The sequence below is a fragment of the Antechinus flavipes genome, chromosome 6 (assembly GCF_016432865.1).
Source record: "Antechinus flavipes isolate AdamAnt ecotype Samford, QLD, Australia chromosome 6, AdamAnt_v2, whole genome shotgun sequence".
In the NCBI taxonomy this organism is placed as follows: Eukaryota; Metazoa; Chordata; class Mammalia; order Dasyuromorphia; family Dasyuridae; genus Antechinus; species Antechinus flavipes.
Window position 1 is genome coordinate 88,004,397 of NC_067403.1, and position 23,209 is coordinate 88,027,605.

Here is a 23,209-nt window from a genome sequence, read left to right on the forward strand (position 1 = left end):
CTCATATCAGTTCCAACATTCCCATCCCCCTTCATTGTACGAATAAAAACTGAATCCCAAAGATGGTAAATGACTCTCCAAAGTCATTAATAATTTTGGAATTAGAACTGAAATCCTAAGTTTCCAGTCTTAGTAGCCTTTAGATTTCTAACAACCACAGATTGGTGCTGAGTATAAAGAGGCTGGGATATGGAGTCCTGTTCCTCTCCAAAAAGGGACTAGAGCTCTACTCTGGATTTATCTAGGTGGTGCTCGGGTTCACTTCTGAGGGACTACTTAAATAAAGAGCCAGATTCTTTTTCTCTCAGTTTGGCTCTTGTTTGGCACCATCTTTCTAAAAAGCAGGGAGTGAGAAGGTAGTCAATGAATTAGGTATAGTACAGCTATTTATTTCCTAACATCAAAAGAAATGATCAACTCAAAAAGCTCTCACAAACTTGCATAAACAGATTGAAAATAGGATTTAGAAATATAACTGCTACTGTGCTTTCCTAGGAAGTAAACACTTAAACCATTTAAAAATATATAGCATTTCATTAGATGCTGAAAAGGCATTTTTAAGTATTTAATAAGCACCTGTTATGCCAGGTACTGAAACTCTGAATTGTCCAAACAATTTTGGGGGGGTTCATGTCTTTTAGCAAGCCCCTGTAGGAGTGGATGTATTCTCTGTTAATGGTGTCCTCTCTGACACAGAAATTCTGCTGGTTATACGTCAGACCTGATTAGTGGATTTGGGATCGATGACTGGCACAAGGTACAGGAACAGGACAAATGACAGGTGGGTTACTGTTGTTGCTCAGTCTTATCTGACTGTGATCCCATGGACCATAGCACACCCGGCCTTTCTATGCTCCACCACCACCCAAAGTCTGTCCAAGCTCATGTTCATTGTTTCCATGACTACTTATAAATCCCATCCTCTACCATCCCCTTTTCCTTTTGCCTTCAATCTTTACCAACATCAGGATCTTTTCCAGTGAGTCCTGTCTTCTCATTTTATAAGCAAAGTACTAAATCTTCAGTTTCAGTATTTGAACTTTCAGCAAATAGTTTGAATTAACTTTTTTTAAGAAAATTTTTCCAGCACTACAATTCAAGAGTCACTTCTGTGGCACTTAACTTTCCTTATATTCAGCTCTCATAGATATATACTGCTACTAGAAAAGCTATGGCTTTGGCTATGCAGAATTTTGTCAATGAGGGTGATATCTCTGCTTTTCCCTACAGGGGTCCTCAAACTATGGCCCACGGGCCAGATGTGGCAGCTGAGGACGTTTATTCCCCTCACCCAGGGCTGTGAAGTTTCCTTATTTAAAGGCCCACAAAACAAAGTTTTTGTTTTTACTATAATCTGGCCCTCCAACAGTCTGAGGGACAGTGAACTGGCCCCCTATTTAAAAAGTTTGAGGACCCCTGCAAGCTGTCCAGATTTGCCATAGTTTTCCTTCCAAGGAACACGTCTCTTGATTTTATGGCTGCAGTTGCTGTCTGCAGTGATCTTTAAGCCCAAGAATAAAAAATTTGACACTGCTTCTCTAAGAAGCCAAGAAGAAATGGGGCCAGTTATCAAGATCTTTTTTTATGTTAAGTTTCAAGCCATTTTCCTCTTTTACCCGCAACAAGAGATTTCTTAATTCTTCTTTTTTATCATTATAAAATAGTCTGTATATCCAAGATTGTTGATGTTTTCCCCAGCAACTTAATTCTGCTTTTTAATTTGTCCAGCTTTGCATTCTGTACAATGTATTCTGCTCATATAAGTTAAAGTGATACTATATAACCTTGTCATACTCTTTCCAATCTTAAACCAAGCTGTTGTTCTAACAGTGGTTTCTCAGGAGACAAACAAAATGATCTGGTACTGCCATCTCTTTGAAGACTTGCCACATTATGTGGAGATCCACATAGTCAGAGGCTTTGATAGATATTTCTCTGGAACTCCCTTGCTTTCTCCATAATCCAACAAATGGTGACAGTTTGGTCTCTAGTTCCTGTGGCTCTTTTAAAGCCAGCCTGCTTGTCTGATAACTCTTGATTCACACACAGCTGAAGCCTAACTTGCAGAATCTTTTTAGCATAACCTTGCTAGCATGTGAAATGAGCACAACTATTTGGTAATTTGAACACTCCATGCTACTGCCCCTTTTTTGGATTGGAATTTAAACTGATTATTCCAATCCAGTGGCCAAATTTTCCAAATTTGCTGGCACATTGAATTCAATACTTTCCACTTTAATATCATCATCATTTAAGATTTTAAATACTCAGCTGGAATTGCTTCACCTACACTAACCTTATAACACTAAGCAATGCTTCTTAAGACTCCTTGATTCCATTCTCTAAGATGTCTAACTCTAAATCAGTAAATACACTATTGTGGTTATCAGTGATATTAAAAGTTTTTTTCTATAGTTCTCTTTTATATTCTGGCCATCTCTTAATCTCTTTTGCTTCTGTTAAGTCCTTACCATTTTTTTTATCATGCCCATTTTTCACATGAAACTTTCCTTTGATATCTCTAATTTTCTTGAAGAGATCTCATCTTTCCCATTCTATTATTTTCTAAAACATTTTTGCATTGCTCATTTAAGAAAATCTTATCTATCCTTGCTATTCTCTGGAATTCTATATTCAGTTAGATATTATCTTTCCCTTTCTCCTTTACCTTTTGCTTTCCTACTTTCCTCACCTACTTATAAAAGCCTTATCAGACAGAATTTTTTTTCTTTTTCTTTGGAATGTTTTTGGTTGCTGCCTCTTGTATACTTTAGTTCTTTAGACAATCTACCAGATCTAATCCCTTAAATGTATTCACCATTTCCAATTCATATGCATAAGGGATTTTGCTTATCTCATATTTATATGGCCTAATAGTTTCCATAACAAGTCTATTGGAATTGCTTTGAATCATCTATCTCATTGTTGAAAAGAACCAAGTCCAAGTCTTTTTTTTTTTTCCCCAGATTTTCTTTTAACTAAACGTATAGAACTTCTTCACCTCTGACTGCAAAGTATATAATGAATCTGATTTATATATTGACTATCTGGTGAAGTCACCTTTTGGATTATTGAAAAAGAGTATTTATTATGACCAGTGAGTCTTCATTAGTCTTCTCCATAATTAGTCTTCATTTTGTACTTTAACGCCAAACCTGCCTGTTATTCCAATTATCTTTAGATTTCTTTTATCATTCCAAACCTTTGTGATGAGCTGTGAACAGATCCAACCATTCTGGAAAACCATGTGGAACTATGACCAAAGGGCTAAAAAAAAACTGTGTATCCTTTGACCTAGTGATACCACTACTAGGTCTGTATCCTAAAGAGATAATTTTTTAAAAGGGAAAAGGACCTACATATGCAAAATTATTCTTAGCAGCCCTTTTCGTATTAACAAAACATTGGAAATTGAGGGAATTCCTATCAGTTGGGAAATGGCTGAACTAGCTGTGATTTATAAATATAATATAACACTACTGTGTAACAAGAAATGATAAACAGGCCCATTTTAGCAAAATCTGGAAAGACTTGTACAAATTCATGCAAAGTGAAATGAGCAGACCCAGGAAAACATTGTACACAGTATCAACAACATTATTTGATGTTCAACTTTGATTGACTCAGCTCTTCTCATCAACACAGTGATCCCAGAGAAGTAAAAAAAAAAAAAACAACTCATGAAAGAAAGCACTATGATCAGATAAGGAACTAATGGACTTAGGCTGCAGATCGAAGCAGTTTTTTCATTTAACTTTATTCTTTCTCATGTTTTTTTTTTTTTTCTTTTGATCTATTTCTTCTTTCACATCTATGACTAATATGGAAATATGTCTTACATGATAGCATATGTATAAACTGTATGAAACCACCAACCATCTTCAGAAAAGGGGAAGGAAAGGAAGAAGAGAGGGAGAAAAAATATAGACTTTAAAATCTTGTAAAAACAAATGCTAAAAATTTTGACACATAACTAGGAAAAAAAGAAAATACTATTTTTTTTATAAAGAAAGCAGGAAGACTAGTAAAGACACTCCAATTAGAGGAAGAGGTACAGCTCAGCTTTCCCCATAATTATTTGAACAAAATCTAAGAACACCACCAGATCAAATTGTGACCAGAAAATCTAAGAAAAAACTACAAATGAGTCATTTTCCCAGCCCCAAATAAAGAATTTGGCCCATAGGCAAGTGATCAGGGCAGAAATTGGGGGACAGATGTGGATCTGCCCCTTGTCAACTGGAGCCCAATGTAAAAATTTGGATTTAACTTTTTAGACAGGCACAATCCAGGGGTGATCCAGGAACTCTGTGCCCCTAATTCTACAAGAGGAAGCAGGACAAGCATATGTAATCAATGCAAAGGTTATAAGACCACAAATAGACCTATAACTCTGTTACTCTAAACCTGTTGAGCTTTCCAAGTTGATTGGGGATGTAGCTAGCAAATATCTATTCTATTGGAACTCCCAAGGGGCAAATCTGTGATTCTGTTGCCTAAACATAAATAAGAGTCAGGAGCTTAGAAAGTATATGAGAATAGTGATTGGATTGTGCCTGTATCCTAGATCAGAACTTTTAGAACTTGCAGAAAGTTTGCAGTTCCTGAGTGCAAACGCATTGGTGAACCTTGAAGAATATAGGACTCAATAATGGATCCCAGATAAAACAGAGTAAGACATATACAAGCCCTATTGTTCTCTTCAGAAGTGCATAGGGAATGTGTCTAATACAAGAGTTTCAATTTAAAAATTTAAGTCTAGCAAAAATTAGGCATATACCAACATATCTCATACTATATACTAAGATAAGCTCAAAATGGGGTGATATCATAAAGAAGTTAAAAGTATAGAAGAAATTAACTTTTAGATCTTTGGATAGGGGAGGATTTCAGGACCAACTAACATATAGAGAAGTTCTAACATGAACTAAAGTGATTAATTTTGATTACATAAAATCAAAAAGGTTTTATACAAAATCAATGCAGCTAAATTTAGAAGAAAAGCTAAAAACTGGGGTGAGGGGAAATCCATTCATTGAGTTCTTTGATAAAAGTTCATTTCTAAAATATACAGGGAACTGAGTTGAATTTACAAGAATAACAGCCATTCTCAAACTGATAAATGGCCAAAAGATATGAATAGCTAGGTTTTTTTTTTCCAGAAGAAGAAATCAAAGCTTTCGATAATTATATGAAAATACATTCTGAATCATTATTAGAGAAATGCAAATTTAAATGACTCTTGAAGGTCTATCTCATACCTCTCAGATTGATAATATTACATAAAATAAAAATAACAGGTTCTAGATGGGATTGTGGGAATAGGTATACTAATGTACTGTTGTGGTAGAGCTCTGAATTGGTTCAGTTAAATTGGAAAATTTAGAACTATGCCCCCAAACTATTAAACTCTATATATCCTTTGATCCAGTGATATCCCTAATAGGTCTATACCTTATAGAGATCAGAAAAAGAGGGAAAAAAACCTTATCTGCAGGACTTTTTGTGTTGTCAAAAAATTAGAACCTGAGAGAGAAAATGGCCAAACAAGTTAAGGTATAAATATGATGGAATACTATGTCATGCTATAAGAAATAATAAAGGGAAAAAATTTTTTAAAAAGAAATAATAAAGGGGATGATTTCAGAAAAACCCGGGAAGATGTATGAATTGATACAAAGTTTTCTTAGATATTTTTGTCTGTGCCTTTCTCTCTCTTTTTTGATGTGTCCTCATTTAAGTATCATAAGTAAATTTGTATCATACAAGGAATTGATAGGACCCATCATTTTTTGGTATACATTTTAATAATGGAATTATACTTTTGTATGATTAATTTACTTGTAAATCCATATGGTTCAAGGGTCTTTTTCTTTGGGAGTTTACTTATGGCTTCTTTAATTTCTTTTCCTGAAATTTGGTTATTTAAATATTCTTTTTCTTGTTTTGTTAATCTAGGTATTCTATATTTTGTAAATTTTGTTTTAAGTAATCATTTTTGTTAACAAATAGGTTCTAATTCCTTTATTTCCTCATCATTTGTAGTTTATATTTTTCCCTTTTTGATGCTAGAAATTTGAGGGAGAAAAGTTGACAGGATAGACAACATGCCAGCCAAACTCTTCCTCCAAACAACTTTAAAATATAATATCAAACCAATTTTTGAGAGGCAGGATTAACAAAAGATTAGGGTGAGACAGTTTTCATGCCCAAGAGAATTTAGGAGGTTATCAGAAGAGATCTATGATAATAGGATATAAAGGCTGGCTCAGTTATACATGGTGCAGCAATAACAGCAGTGTGGGAAGTTTTTAGCACACAGACAGAAAAGAGATTGGGCAACTGATCAGGTAGAGATTACAGGTGACTGAACTAACACTGAGCCCAGGACCTTGCCCATATGTGCTTCTGTGATGAAGTTCCAAGGCAAATGGGAGCATTATCACAGATACAGGGAAACAAGGGTCTTTCCAGGGTAAAAAAAAAAAAAAAAAAACTTACAAATTCCCAGAACTAGCTCTGAAAAGAGCAACACAAAGAAAAGCCTGAAATTTGGGAAAGTACCTACCCTTCCCTGGGAACCAAAGCTCAATGTTTACATAAAGTTAAAAGTCAAGAAATAGATGAGAAAAATTAGTAAACAACAAAAAAGGGATTACTAAGATGACCAAGAAAATCATGATGCAAACTCAGAACACAAAGTGAAGGACAGGGAAGCTTAAGATTCAAATTCAGAAGACAACATGAAAATAGCTAAAAGCAAAGTCCCAAAGAAAAACATGCAAATTGAACATCAGGGCAACAAGAATTTCTTGAAGATTTTTTAAAAGGAGAGATAAAAGTGTTAGAGAAAATTTTGGATGGAAAATGTTAGTAATATAAAAAACTTATGAAAAGAGAATCAACAGCTTGGTTAAAAAAAGGCACAAAAATGCTGAAGAAAATAATTATTTTAAAAAGCAAAATTGTACAAATGGAAAAATAGGCACAAAAACTCAGTAAAGAGAATAATTTCTTAAAAATCAGAACTGGGCAACTAGAAGCCAGTAACTCCATGAGATATCAAGAAACAATAAAATAAAATAAAAAATGGAAAATCATAAGAAAATAGAAAATATCAGAAAAATAAGTGACCTAGAAAATAGATCAAGGAGAGGTAATTTAAGAATTATTGGACTACTCTAGAACCATGGTCAAAAAAAGTGCCTGGACATCATATTTTTAAAAATTATAAAGGAAATCTCCCAGAGAAATAAAAAATTTACCAATAACCTGCAAGGTATCCCAAAATGAAATAGGATTATTATAACTAAATTCCCAGGTTGAGGAAAAAACAGCCAGAAAGAAAATGCAGATACTATGGATCTCACAAGATTTAGCATTTTCATAATAATGGTGTGGAAGGCTCAAAATATAATATCAGAATGCAAAGAAACTAGGATTACAACCAAGGGTAACCTACCTAGCAAAACTGAGTATAATCCTTTGGGGATTGAGGAAAGAAAAGGAATATTTAATGAAAAAAAAAAAAGGACTTTCAAGCATTCCTGAGGAAAAGACCAGAACTAAATAGAAAATCTGCCATTCAACACAAGACTTAAGAGAAGCATAAAAATATGAAAAAGAAATCATAAGGGACTGAGTAAGGTTAAAGTATTTATGTTCAAATGTGGGAAGATGATACATATAATTCCTAAGAACTTTATTATTATTAGCATAATTAGAAGAATCTACATAAAGAGAGGCATGAGTGTGAATCAACTGTTTTAAAATTATCTCCCCTCAAAAATAAAGGACTCAGAAAGAGGGGTGCAATGGGAGAAAGGGGAAGGAAGAAGAAGAATGGAGGAATTTCACATAAAAGTCTCCTAAGAAGGAACTTACAATAGATAGAAAAATGGGGAGGGGAATACAGGACAATGTTTGAAACTCTCACACACATACACACATAGAGACTTAACTGCATATAGAAATCTATTTTACTCATCAGGAAAACAAGAAGGGAAGGGTAATAAGTCAGGGTAGGGGAGTGATGAGATAATGATGATAGGGAGGGCAGATTAAGAGATGCAGTGGTCTGAAGCAAAACAGAGTTTTGAGGAGGGACAGGGTAAAAATAGAGAGGAAGATAAATTTTAAAAGAATATTGAGGGAAATAAACAATAATCATAAAAATAAATATGAATGTGATGAACTCACCCATAAAACAGAAGCAGATAGAATGGATTGGAAACCAGAATCCAATAATATATTGTTTACAAGAGACATGTTTGAAAACAGAAAGATAAGCAGTGAATTAAAATAAGGAGCAGTTAGTGTAATCTATTATTCTTTTGTTGAAGTTTTTTAAAAAGGCAGATCTCAGACAAATCAATATTTCATAATCTCAGACAAAGCAAAAGCAAAAATAGACCTAATTAAAAGGCACAATCAAAGAATCTACATTTTGCTAAAAAGTACCACAGACAATGAATATCAATACTAAACATATATTCATCAAATGGCATAGCATCTAGATTCTTAAAGGAAAAAATTCTTAAAGAAAAATTAAAGGAAAAATTTTGAATTACAGGAGTAAATGGACAAATAACACTATACTGGTTGGAGACTTTGACTTTTTTCCTCTTAAAAGTAGATAAATCACAATGTATCATTATTCAAAAACCTATGTAAAGATAAATTAGAAGCAATTTCAGAAATTTATTACCCAGAAAATTATATACCCAGAAATTAATATACTTAACAGGTATTAGGATATAAATATCTACTATGTGTCAAGCACTATGCTAAACAATAGGGATTAAAAATAATACAATTCCTGTCCCCAGGAAGCTTACAGTCTAATGAGGTGGAATCTTTAATAAAACTTCATTTTGAGATAGTCTCATCTCAGTATCTTTTATTTTAATTTTTTTTTGACATTTGTTTCATCAGTCCAAATATCTCTGGAACTTCATGAGATGAATGTCAAAAAATTTTTAAATAAAAAAAGTTGTTTTGATCTTTATGTGACCTTTATTTATAAGTGTATCCCTCCAAATATTTTTTTAATTTAAAAATTATTTTCTCCTTGGAAAAGGAAGCTTACCAAAATAGAACTATTAATATAGGGTAAATAGGAAATAGCAAAAGAAAGGCACTTGAATTAAATATTGGAAAAGGCTTCCTATAGAAGGTAGGATTTTAGTTAGAACTTAAAGAAAGCCAAGGAGATCAGTAGTTAAGAGCAGCAGAAGAATAATATTCCAAGTATGGAAAATAGCCACAGACAGAGAGAGCCTTATCTTCATGAAACAGCAAGGAGTTCGTTGTCAGTGGTTCAAAAAACATGTCAGGAAGGCGTGATAAGATTGGAAAGGTAGAAGGAAACTAGGTTATAAAGAGCATTTTGTATTTGATCTGAGAGGTGACAGGAAGGCACTATAGTTTGAATGGGGGGAGGAAGGGTACCACATAGGTGGACCTGTATTTTAGGAAAATCATTTTGTTAACTGAATGAAGAATGAATTGGATTGGAATAAGGTGAGGCAGGCAAATCCACCAGGTTATTGAGATAATCTAGACTTGAAGAGGTCTTACATTAGTGGTGTAGGCTCTTAAAAAAGAAAATGGAGCATCTTGGAAAACTTTTACGAAGATGTAATTTCAAGCCTTGGCAACAGTTTGGATTTGGGGGTGAGACAAAGTGTGGAATCCAGGCTGGTTCTTAGGTTGTAACCCTGAAGGACTGGGAGGATCATTTCACCTTCTACAGTAATAGGGAATTTACTTGGAAGAGAGGAAGGACTGAGGTTTGAAAGATGAGTTTTGCTGTGGACATATTGAGTTCAAGCTGTCTATTAGAGATGTAGTTTGACAAAGGCAGTTAGAGATACAAGATCAGAGGTCAGCAAAGAGATTGAGGTAGTGAAGGTAGATTTGTGAATCAACAGCATAGAAGTAGTAATTAAGCCTATGGGAAATGATGATCACAAAATGAAGTGGTATAGAGGGACAAGAGGAGAGAATCCAGGACAGAACCCTGAGGGACATGTAGTTAGAAGATGTGATCTGGAAGAGAATCCAGTAAAGGAAACAGAGAAGGACCAGGTAGATGGGTAGGAGAACTAGGAAAGAACCCAGAGAGAAGGGAATGCGAAGGAAAGATCAAGGAAAATGAGGATTGAGAAAAGGCCAGGAGGCCACTGTGGTTGGATGAGAAGATGAGATACGTTGGGGGGGAGGGGAGATGAAGGGGGCAGATTATGAATGTAGGAGTATTTGAGGATCCACAACTATAGAATTTTAAGAGATTTTTTTTCTACTGAAGAATTCAAAACACTTCATTTTGAGGCAGCCCCATGTCATGGGTGTAACAACCCTAGAAGTTCCAGAGATACTTGGATTGATGAAACAAAGGTCAAAGGATTTTTAAATGGAAATATATATATGTTTGTGTGTGTGTGTGTATACAGTTTTTGTTTTTATGTGACTTTTATAAGTATAACCCTCCAAATATTTTTTAAATTTAAATTTTATTTTTTCTACGGAAAAGCAGGAAACTTGCCAAAATAGAATTATTACATATGCATACATATGCACACACCCCCACAAAACAAGATTTCATGCTTCAAGGGAGTATCTGAGAAAACACTCTGCCTTTGACCTATAATTGTTTGGATCTACACAAAAAGAGCTTACACCAGTAAGCAGCTAATCCCAATTGTCCGACAAGCATATATAACACATAGTAATAAATCATCTGATTTGGTTCCATCCCAAAGCTAAGACTACTTTGGAATGTCAGCTATCCAAGCACTCCCTTGTTTTCTACCCAGTGAGCCCCCAAGGTCAAATCATTGTAAAGACTATTCCAACTGGCCCCTTGTTAAGAGTTTCGGGACAGATGAAATCTTAGATGAATTAGATTACTCATGCCAGAAGACAGCCAATTCTTTGGTGAACTAGCAAATTTTTCTGAGGCGACAGAGCAAAAGAGACCCTCTCATTATGGCCCTTTCATTATTGGGAGGACTGAACTTTTTGATCTAGTTGATGAGGGAAACCGATAAAATCCAGTTTATCATCTCTATTCTACTGAAGATTTATGTCTTCATATTCATAAGTACTTACTACCTACGATGTGTAAGGGATTTAAAAAAAAAAAACTAAAATAGCATGCCTTTCTTCAAAAATCTTAAAATCCAGTATCCCATACCTATGAAAAACATTCCCATCTTCCCACTGTTAAGATCGGTGGCCTTTGGGTCTCCATTGTGCACTTGTTTCCATGCATGTGAGGAAATGCAAATATGATGCTAATCAACCTCTTTTGTAATAAACAGTGGAATGGGGTTTTGCAGATTTCCTTCAGTTGCATTGGCTATATGAGAATAGCTTTTACAAATCTCCTTTAAGAGAGGAGACAGAAGAAGGTGTCAGGAGAGAGAATGGAAGGAAGAAGAGCCACATGTACTTCTTACATGAGTGGTAAGTTAGCTATGGTGAAAAGTATCCAGACTTCCTGCCAACAACAGGACACTTTTTGGGGAAGGGTGGGCTTGACTGAGTGGTCCAGATGAAGCAGACTTAAAAATCTGTTAGATGTTTATTGAAAGATCATGGGAAATGGAAGAAACACTGCCCCCCCCCCAAAAAAAAGGGAGAAAGGAGATGGTGTTCTTTTTCAACATAGGGAAGAGAATAGAATCTGCAGACTCTGGGTTAATAAGCTTTACTTAGATTCCTGACAAAATTCTAAAACAATTTTTTAAAATGGATTTATCTCCATTTCGAAAATGGCTTTATCACAAAGAACTGAAGATGAAAATGAGAAGAATGAAAAGGAGGAGGAGGAAGAGGAGGAGGAGGAGGAGGAGCAGGAGGAGCAGGAAGAAGAGAAGAAGAAAGAAGAGGACCAGAACCAGAATCAGAACCAGAATGGTAACCATGCCCTTTTTCGTCAAGGTTACTAAACTGTTTGGAGGCAGAATAATAGAATAGATAGAAACTAGCTTCAGAGTCCAGATACCTGGATTCAAGTTCTGCCTCTGCTATACACAACACAGGTTAGGCAAACTACTTTACTCTTCAGTGCCCTAGACAATTTTTTAAGACTCTAAATTTCATAGAAGGTGCTGATTAGCATTGGTAAAGCAAGTTTCTCTATTCTAGATTCTAGATCTATATTCACAGATAAAATCACACATCTGCTTTCTCACACACAAACTAAACTTCTCTATGTACTTCTAAATGTACAGATTTTGACGTGCATGCATTACTACCTACATTACACACATCATTCTAAAAATTTGAGAATATCACACTTCTGTTAAGAGACGAGTATATTCCTAAAACCTAAACCATGAAAAAAGAAAGCAAAGAGACTTAATTTCGTTTAATCACGGTTTTCAGGGAGTCTAATTGTTCTTAAATTATCTTTTTTACCTGTTTTCTAGATAAATTTTTTAAAATTTATTGTTTATTTTGTTTCATTTTGTCTATTTTAAAATTTTTTATTTACCTTAATATTTCTTATTGTATCAGAGTCACTTATTTCTGGTAGACTATTCTAGTTTTCAGGGATCCCATTTCTTGAGTAAGGGTACCTATTTCTTTTCTAAGTGCCTTACTCATCTCTTCCAATTCTTCCTCATGATTTTTTAAAAAAATACATTCTTATTGATGACTTAGTTTTTTTATAACACTAAAATTTTCTCCAGAATTCCTCCTCCCTTAACACTCCCAGAGAATCATTTTATATAATAAGTGAAAACATATGTAATATGGCATACCTATATGCCCACCTCTGCAAAGGAGTAGTTTCTCATGTCTCGTCTTAGAGTCATGCTTATTCTTGATAAGTTTTCTAACTTTCACTTTTGATAGTCTTTTAGCTGTTCTTTCCATTCAAAATGTTAGCTATATATACATACATGTGCAGGAATACATGTATTTATACATATATATTGTATACACATATATGTTTATATGTTATTTTATATTGTTTTCTAGGCTCTAATTTTTTATCAATTATGTTTTCATATTCAAAATTATTTATTGATCACCTACTATAATAGTCCATTTTTTCCTGTTGAGTCTGTTTTTAGTTATTATAAAATTAAATTTATAATTATTTTTATGCTGGTTTGTAATTTGTTTTGTTTATTACTCTCTCCAGCTTTTGAGTCTTATATTCTATCTAATCCTATACTGGGACTTGATGTCAGGGCAAGGTTTCGTGTGTCTCTGCCCTTTTGGTTGGAATGCTTGGCCTTGTTTGGTCTTGGCCCCTGCTTCCTAGAATTTAGATTCTCTGTTTCTTTGAGGTTCAAAACATTGAATTTTTACAAGTGCCCTCTTAGAACAGACTTAGATCTCAGAATTTCCAAGCCTGAGATGTCTGGGTCTGAGGATTTATGTCTGAGCCTTATGGCATTGTATTAGTTAGCACCCACTGATCATTGCTTACTTCTTCCCAAGAAAGGTTTCTACTTTTTCCTGGACTTTCTGACCTTTGCAGATATTCTCAGGAGAGTTCTTGATATAGAGCCTTACAAGTCACACTTGTCCTTTCTCTGGTTGCACTGACACTAGCTTGAGTTTCTGGCTAATTTTTTAATGTGGTTTTGGTGTGGAATATGTTCTTTACTACAGTTTCTCACTGAATTTTAGGGTCATGATTTCGTTTGGTGGAGACTTCAATTTCCAGATATGGAGAAGCTAGAATGGCTATCTTATTCATCAAGTAAACCTATCTCACTAATGAATATTTAAAAGTTTCAAATAAAATCTTAGCAAAAAATTACAGCAATATATTTTTTAAATCATTATGATTAAATTGGATGGATAGCAAAGATTGAAGGAAGGATGGTTCAATGTTAGGCAGAAAATTAACATAAGTAATCGTATTAAAAATAAAAATACCCCAAACCACATGATTATATTAACAGAATTTTTAAAAAGTCTCTGACATTCAGATCTAAAGTCAAAAGATAGCATTGTTTGTGATAAGGAAATACTAGCAAATTTCTCAACATATACAAGAAAAAGATAGGAACTCCATTATCTCTGCTATTATTTGATATAATTTTAGAAACACTAATGATAGTAATAAAATGAAACAGATAAATTAAGGGCATCAATGTAGACATGTAGTAGATAAAGATTGTTTATTAGAAAATTTCAAAGAATCATTAAAGAAAATACTTGACAAAAATAAAAGTTTCAGTAATGTAGCATGATATAAAGTAAATTCATAATAATGAGCAGAAGTTCTAAATAATAAAACTAGGAAAAATTGAAGGGAAGAAAATTTTCATTCAAAATAATGACATAAAATATATGGGAAATATTTTACCAATACACATTAAAATATAAAGACAACATGCTCTTTAAAGAAAAAAAGAAAAATTTAAATAATTGGAGAAAACTTAGTACTTAGTTTGATCATACTAATTTGCTACTGAAATTTGTAGATATACTGCTATATCATCATACTAATTTGCTACTGAAATTTGTAGGTATACTGCTATATCAACTAAACAACAAAGCTGATTCTTTAACAGAACTAGACAAATAAAATTCATGTGGACAAATAAGAAGCCTTGAATATCAAGGAGAATAATGCAAAAGAGCAAGAATAAAGGAAGAATAAACCTTCTAAGCCTCAGATTATATTGTTGTTCAGTTGTTTCAGTCTGTCCAATTCTCTGTGACTCCATTTGGGTTTGTTTGTTTGTTTGTTTGTTTGTTTGTTTTTGGCAAAAATACTGGGATAGCTTGCCATTTCATTTTCCAGATGAGTAAACTGAGACAAATAGTATTAAGGGACTTGCCCAGGGCCACACAACTAGTAAATGTCTAAGGCTGGATTTGAATTCAGGAATACGAATCTTCCTATCTCTAGGTTGTGCACTTTGTCCACTGCACCACCTAGCCTCCCTCAGTCATATATTTCAGTAAACAAGCCTTTTTGGTTCTGACTGAAAAACAGAAAAGTAGATCTATGAAACAGACTAATCATAGCTAACATTCATATTGGACTTTAAGGTTATAAAGGTCTTAGAAATATTATCTCAGTTTATCCTCATAACAAACCTGGGAATCAGCTGCTATTCCGATTCCTATATACAAATGAAGAAAATCACACATCTAGTATGTGTCTGAAGCCAAATTTGAACTCGGGGCTTCTGGAGTCCCTCTCTATCTACTGTGTTACCTAGCTGCCTATGATAAGGAAAAATCCAAAACAACTGAACTCAACCCAGTGAAAAAATCATTACTTGAGTGAAGAACTTTCTATTCGATGTTAATTATTGGAAAAACCCTAAAAATTAGACCTAACATTTTATGATGAAAGATCTTAAGGCAGAGAGGGGAGAATTATGAGTAAGTATTGTGAGATGGAAGCCCAGAAAAGTTAGTACGATCTTGGTCTGCACCAGGAGGATCAGCCTCAAGGACTGGAAGGGATACACGTTTTTCCTCTAGACTTTCCTGGTCAAGTGACATCTGAGATCTTGAGCTGATATCCAGGACCTCCTGTTTGGGGAAGACAGAGATTAATTAAAGAACACCCGGAGGAGAGCAGTCAGAATGATAAAAACCAAAATAAAACAAACTCGAGTCCAAGCCTTATGATGATTGTCTGAATGAACCAGGAATATTTAGCCTAGAAAATAGATGATTTAAAGGGATTGGGGGGGGGCAGTTTTTAAGTACGCGGAAGGCTATTATGTGGAAGAGGGGTTAGATTTGTTCTGTATGCCTTAGAAGGAAAAACCGAGAGCAAGTGAAAGTAGCAAAAAGGAAAATGGAAATGTTGCCAAGGATTAGAATTTTCTAATTTTAGGAGGAGGTGGGTTTTTTCACATTGAGATTCCTCAGGCAAAAACTTATTAGGTGTATGACAATGAGAAAAAAAAATTTAAACTAGTTTGGAATAGATGACTACTTAAGTCTCTTTTGGATCTGAAATGTTGTGGTTCTGGGACCTAGGACTGGAGAACACACCTACACAATAAATGAAAAAAGCTAAGAAAAACTGATTAAACATGTAAAAAGAAAATCAGAAAAAAACAGCATCAAAGAAATCAAGGAAGGAGACAACAATTATAACAAGAATTGACATACAAGGGTTTTGAGTCCAGGTCACTTAAATTTACAGGACATGGACAATACTTTCAGGGGCTTAGAAACACAAAAACAACTGAGCTTAGCACTTGGTTATCAGGAAAAAATAATTTAAAAGGGGAATTTATTGGATGTTGGCTCCTCTTCCCAGCTGTTTGCATCCTTAATTAGACCTCTCTTACCCAGGCCCACTTTCAGAATGCCTTGGATTCAAAGAAAAAAAATCTCTTCTACATCTGAGTCTCCCTATACCTCCTCCATCCCTTTGACTTTATGGTAATTACCCCAACTGCATGTACCTTGCTGCGTGTACCTCCTTCTCCCCCCCAAAAGAAAGATGTCTGAGAAGGAGAAATGATATTATAAAAAAGAATACCTTAGAAAAGCAGATGGATCAACAGTGTCAAATTCTGTAAAAAGCTATAATCATCAAAAATAGTTTTATACTGGAGAAGAAAATAAGAGTGATTTATAATTGGAACATAACATACAGAAGCAAATGAGCACAGTAAATTAGTGTTTGATAAAGTCAAAGATCTCAGCTATTGGGATAAGCACTCATAATTTGACAAAACCTGTTGGAAAAACTGGAAAGAAGTTTGGCAAAAAGTAGGTATAGAGCAACACTGTATACTACATATCAACATAAGATCAAAGTAAGTATATGATATCATAAGCAAATAAGGAGAATATAGGGGAAATTTTACCTGTGGGATCTATGGATAGGGGAGCAGCTCATGTTCAAACAACATAGGAGGTAAATTAGATAATTTTGACAAAGTTTAAGACTTATACACAATAATAGCAATGTAGCTTAAATTAGGGGGAAAGTAAGAAACTAGGAGGAAAATCTATGCAGGAAGTTTCTCTGATACAAGCCTCATTTCTAAAATATATCAGGAATTGAGCAAAGTTTATAAGAATAAAAGTCATTTTCCAATTGATAAATAGTGAAGGGATATGAACAGTTTTCAAAGGAAGAAATAAAATCAATAGTCATCTAAAAAAGTACTCTGAATAATCAGAGAATGCAAATTAAAACAACTTTGAGGTCCCATTATCTCAAACCTATCAGATTGATTAAGACTATATAAAAGGAAAATGACTAATTCAGGTGTAGAGGACCGCAGATATTGGGGAACTCTGAGAAAAGTATACTTGAAGCAACGATACTTATAGCAGGGTATTTACTCAGTGTGATTGATGAGATAATGGTTCTCTAATTCACATATACTTAGTACTTAGTATAGTGATGTAATGGTTCTACAGTTGGCACATGCTCAGTGTGCTGTGGTGATGTAATTGTACTAAGGTATTTATGGACTGAGAGGACTTGAAATAAGCAGGCTCAAGAGTGTGTGTGCTTGAGCTCCAATTCCAGACTCTATCCCTGATCCCAAACTCTATCCCTGACCCTCCTCATGATGACTCTTCTGCTAAGACCAGGGCCCGTCTAGAGACCCTCGAGAAAGCTAACCCAGACATTACATTCAGGGTTATAGGAAAATAGATTAATTCAGATACTGTTGGTAGATCTGGGAAATAGTCCAACCATTCTGTAAATCAATTTTGAAGTAGGCCCCCAAAATTATTAAACTTGGGGCAGCTAGATGGTGCAATGGATAGAGTGCTGGCCCTGAAGTCAGGAGGACCTGAATTCAAATCCAGCCTCACACACGTGATAATTCCTAGCTGGGTGACCCTGGGCAAGATACTTAACTCCAATTGCCTCAGCAAAAAAAAACAAAAACAAAAACAAAAAAAAAACACTATTAAAATTATTACATCCATTGAGTCAGCAAAATTGCTTCTAAATTCATACCCTGAAGAAATTAAAGAGAAAAAGGAAACAAAAATATTAATAGCCACCCTTTTTATCATTGCAAAGAATTGTAAACTAAGGGGATGCTCCCTAATTGGACAATGGCTAAATAAATTATGGTATATGAATATTACAACCATTACTGAGCCATAAGAGATGATGAAGGGGATGGTTTCAGAAAAACCTAAGAAGACTTACATGAAGATCCAAAGTGAATTGAGCAGAACCAGAAAAATAGTTTACACACTAACAGCAATATTATAAAGATGGTCATTTATGAAAGACACTCTCATCATCACAATGACTCACCACAGTTTTAAACTGTGATGAAAAATACTATTTAGCTTCAGATGAAAAACTAATACACTCAAAAGACAGAGTGAAGCACATCTTTTTAAAGATTTTTTAATATTAATTTTTTAAGAACATGGATAATGGGAAAATTTGTTTTGCTTGACTATATTTGTGATATCATCTTATTTTTTGCCATCTCAATGGGAGGGATGAAGGGAGGAGAATTTGGAAGTGAAAGTACTCAATTAAAAAAAAAATTTACACAAAGCCAAGGAAGGATGAGGAATGAATAAAGGTTATGACTACTCAAAGAGCAGTTTGAATGAAGTGATGGGCACCTACAGTGCATTACAATACTATAGAACTTTATAATGATAAAGAAAGGAAAATATCTTACACTACTACTCTTCTCCGTCACTTTGGGGAGCTTTGGGCAGGTAGGAAATCTCACAGGAGCATTCTTCAGATTCCTGACGACGGTGGCCCACTTAGAATTTCTTTCATTGATATTCTCATGGTCACCAATATTCCAGGAAAGAGTAGCTCGACTTCCTGGTCCTTGCAGATCTAGAATTTGAGGTTTAGGATACCTAAAACAAAAAAGGAAAGGGATAAGCTCTGAAAGAAAAGGGGCCTTGGAAATAGTCACTAGGTAACAAAATTCAGAGTCCGGTGTATTTTTTGTGACACAAAATAAGTCCATTAAGTTTAGAAAACTTAATTATGTGACATCCCAAGGATTTGTGAGGCTGTTTTTTTCAAGACCATTGTAAGGAATTGGGCAGTTGAGTCTACATAAGATCATTGAGTGTAAAGAGCTTCAGGAGCAGTTAAACCTTGTGTCATAGGTGAATAAGTGATATAGGAAGCTTTCTTAATGCTGCTTATATTCTCATCTTCTTTAAGCAGATACTGGGCATTCAGGCTCTGTTTAGGCTCTCTCACAATCTTTCTACCAATATCTCACTTTAGACACTTCCTACTTGTATGATTGGTCAAATAGCCAACCCTTTCTGGCTTTGTTTTCTTATCTGTAAAATGGGAAGATTAGACTGTATAACCTTTGAGGTTCCTTCCAGATTTAAATCTGTGAACCTATGAATTACCCTAGCTTCAGCTTCAACCTTAGGAACAATCCCTCTCCTTTTTTTCTCAAGGTTCCACAGCCCCCAAAATTCCCCAATATAAGGGCTGGCTCCATCATGTTCTCTCTAAGATACCCTTAACCCCCTAAAAGCCTATGATGGTATGACTTCAGCCTTCCTTACATCAAATTCTAAGTCCAAAGGAGTTGTATCCAGTCATTCAGGGCAAAAAGGCCTCAGAGTCCAAATTCTCTATCATTAATGAGGAGCTTGTTGGGCTTTCTAATGTGATTGGAAAACTCAATGCTACTCCTTAATCAAAAGTTCCCTGGCCTGGCTTTCACTTGCTAATACCTCACTGAGGAGTCCCCTCTCACACCAGACAGAGAGAGTGGGTCCAGATCTATTGAAATACTGGCAAAATGGACACTCACCCAAAGTACTTCAAGTTTTAGGAGTGTCATTACAAATTTCATTGTGAAAATCTGTTCTTCATTGGAGAAAACCTTGAGTTTTATTATTCCAGTGACTCATTTGTTTTTATCTATATCAAGGTATGAGAAAAAGATTTCCTCTTCTCACATCAATTCTCTTTCCAGAGTATGAGTTCTATGAGTCTCAGAATCGAAGGCAACAATTTGCAGGAGGTCTGTATGAATAAACATTGCTAAGAGATACTCTACAATTTTCTTGCCTCAACCCTGCCATTCCTACTCCCTCTTTCTTAGCTTCAACCTCTCCTCCTAGTCTTATCTCAATTCTTAACTCTTCTTTCTCTTTCTCCTGTGGATAGATGAAAAGTATGACTTCTAGCCCCCAGTTGTTGAGCTCCAGTTTGTTGTATACATTTTACTATTTGAAAATGTGTATTATTATAAGAAAAATAACTAAGAGCAACTAAATGGCAAAGTGGATAGAGCACCAACCCTGAAGTCAGGAGAATCAGAGTTCAAATCTAGTCTCATTCACTTAACACTTCCTGGTTATATGACCCTGGGCAAGTCACTTAACCCTGATTGCCTCAGCAAAAAATAAGAAAAAAAAGAAAGAAAAGGAAAATAAGTGGAGAATGTCTAAGAAATGGCCAGTAGACAGGGAAAGAGTGAGGTAGTACAACGCTTCAAAAATTGTGGGTCACAATTAACATGGGGTCCCATAACAAAGTGGGGAATATGAAAAAATTGGCAACAATAAAAGGTTTCTGAATATTCTGTGTCATGCAATATCAAGTATTCCACCATAATTTAATATTTTATGTAAAAATAAACAAGCACATTCATCTCATTAGTATGCAAATTTATTTTTGTCTTTCATAAATGCTAAAATGTATATACCCATGAATTGTTTAAAAACATATTTCTACATGATTTATTGTCACTAAATGTTTTATTTTTATACTTATTTTATATGCCTAAATATCTGGGGTCATGCAAAAATTTCTCTGACATAAAGGAGTTGCAAGTGGAAAAAATTTCAGAGGTCCCAATGTAGTAGAAAGAGTACTGGACTTGGAATCAGAAAAAAAAGGGGGGGTTCAAATTCTTCTTTACTTATTAATTGGAAGATTCTTGGCAAGTTAATCTCTCTTAGCCTCAAGTTTGATGATCTATAAAATAAGGGATTGGATCAAATGATCTCTAAGGCAAAGGAAAAGATTCTTAATTTTTTTTTATTTATACATTTCCAGTTGCAAACACAATGTCCAACACATAAGTAGTCACTTGCTAAATATTTGTTGAATTGAATTACTCACTTTGATACCTCTTCAGTATCAAACCACTAGTGGTAGTGGAAGAAGTGGTAGTGATAGTAGTGGTAGTAGTAGTAGTGATGGTGATGATGGTGGTATTTAGCAAATCCTCTAGCTCACTAATATATTTAAGTACTCATTGGAGTTCACACTTTTGGGAGATTCACAAGTCAGTATTCAGTATGAGATTCACAAGTCAGAAACCCACGATCCCACTCTCTCAAGGAGTCAATCTTTGAGTTCACACCTCTAAAAGAGCATAAAAAGAAGCTGAGTTAGTGAAGTCAGTCAGTTCAGAAGAAGCCCCCTCTCGGAGGTGGAACCAGATTCATTCATGACATCTCACACCACCGGGGTGGCAGGCTCTCCTCCTTCACTTCTCCACTGAAAGACAGGCCTCTAAGAAAGCTAACCAGGCCCAAGGAAAGAGACAACACTTGGAAGGAGAAAATAAACATGTGGATTTTATCAGCAGGCTGTATTTGAAGTGATTATTACTCAGAACCGAAACTAAGGCTGCCTCCAGAAAACCTCTCCAAGAAACCTTCTCCCAGAAAACCATTATATATTATATAAAAGAAGAGACCACCACATTAAACTACCTGAAAACAATGACCAAAGAAACATCCCAAAAATCGTATTTCAAGAAATTGGAAAGGGAAATTACTTTGATTCATTAGAAACAGAGGGCAAAATGGAAATTAAAAGAAACCATCAATCATTTCCTGAAAAATCTCAAAATGAAAACTCCCAGGACTATCACAGTCAGATTTCAGAGTTCTCAGGACAAAAAAAAAAAAATACTTCAAGAACTAAGAAAGAAATCATTCAAATACCACTGAGCCACATATATTATTCCAGAAGGCAAAGGAGCTAGATCATAATCAAGAATTATCTATCCACCAAAAGTGACTATTATTATTCTGGGGTAGGAGGAAGGGAAGAGGATATTTAAGAACAGAGAATTTTCAAATATTCCTGATGGAAATACCAAACCTAAAACTCAAGAGAATCCAAAAAAAAAAAAAAAAGTAATAAAAATTGAAAGAAAAATCATAGGAAATTCAAAGATGATTCTTTATCAAAAAGAACATACACAGTCAGGAGGCATAATAGGAGTCAGTCATATTGGGATAATCTCCAAAAAAAAGAATAGAGTAGTGAGAAAAAGAAATGCACTGGGAGAAGGGGAGGGAAAGGAAGAAACACACAAGGAAGCTATTACAGTGAAGAGGAAAATGGGGATGGGGGCAATACTTGAATTCCAATCTTATCTGAACTGGTTCAAAAAGGAAAGAGGGAAGAAGGGGTGTGTGTGTGTGTGTACAAACACATATATGTGTGTGTGTGTATTTATATATGTGTGTGTATGTGTGTGAATACACATATATACATACAATGTGTGTGTATGCACATATAGTCCCAGGGGTATAGAGATCTATCATGCTCAACAAGGAAGTAGAAAGGAGAAGAGACAAGAGAAAGGAGGAGAGGTTGAGAGGGAGAATGCATTAAAGGAGGCAACAGTCAAAAGCAAGACATATTCTTAGAGAAGGACAGAGGAAAAAAAAGAAGGGGTAGGGGAGGAGAGAGAGAGACAGAGAGAGAGAGAGAGAGAGAGAGAGAGAGAGAGAGAGAGAGAGAGAGAGAGAGAGAGAAGAGACAGACAGACAGACAGGGAGGGAGTGAGGGAGGGAATGGAAAGGAATTAAATGGAAGTGGACAGTAGAATATATTAGAAACCAAAATCTAATAATATGTTGTTCACAAGACATAGACTTAAAACAAAAAGACATATACAGAGATAAATAGGGGGCTGAGGCAGACTCTATTATGCTTTAGCTGAAATAAAAAAGGCAGGGATAGCAATCATGCTCTCAGACAAATCAAAAGGAAAAAAGAAGTTCTAATTAAAAGGAAAACAGAGAAAATACATTTTGTTAAAAGGTATGATAGTCTCCCCCACACACATACATATAATTAAAGTCATAGCATCCAAATTCTTAAAGGGATAGTTCAATGAGTATAGGAGGAAATACTAAAGTTATACTAGTGGGGGACCTCAACTTTCTCCTCTCAGAATTAACTAAATCTAACCATAAAATGAATAAGAAAGAATAATGAGATGAATAGAATTTTGGAACA

The 23,209-nt window shown here is 34.9% G+C and overlaps 1 protein-coding gene across 2 annotated transcripts in view; it reads right to left on the reverse strand.

The window, feature by feature from the left end:
• The window catches only part of C6H4orf45 (chromosome 6 C4orf45 homolog), a 154,743-nt gene that overhangs the window by 14,644 nt on the left and 116,890 nt on the right, over positions 1–23,209 (reverse strand). Inside the window, exons 4-5 of one of the 2 annotated variants that reach the window (XM_051965745.1) lie at positions 18,627–18,819; positions 15,339–15,522 (exon numbers count right to left, since the gene is read on the reverse strand). In XM_051965745.1, the coding sequence (XP_051821705.1) occupies positions 15,364–15,522; positions 18,627–18,819 (352 nt within the window). In that variant the 3' untranslated portion in view covers positions 15,339–15,363. Of the gene's footprint in view, positions 1–15,338; positions 15,523–18,626; positions 18,820–23,209 lie in introns of those variants that run through there. The other variant, XM_051965744.1, reaches the window with a different exon arrangement.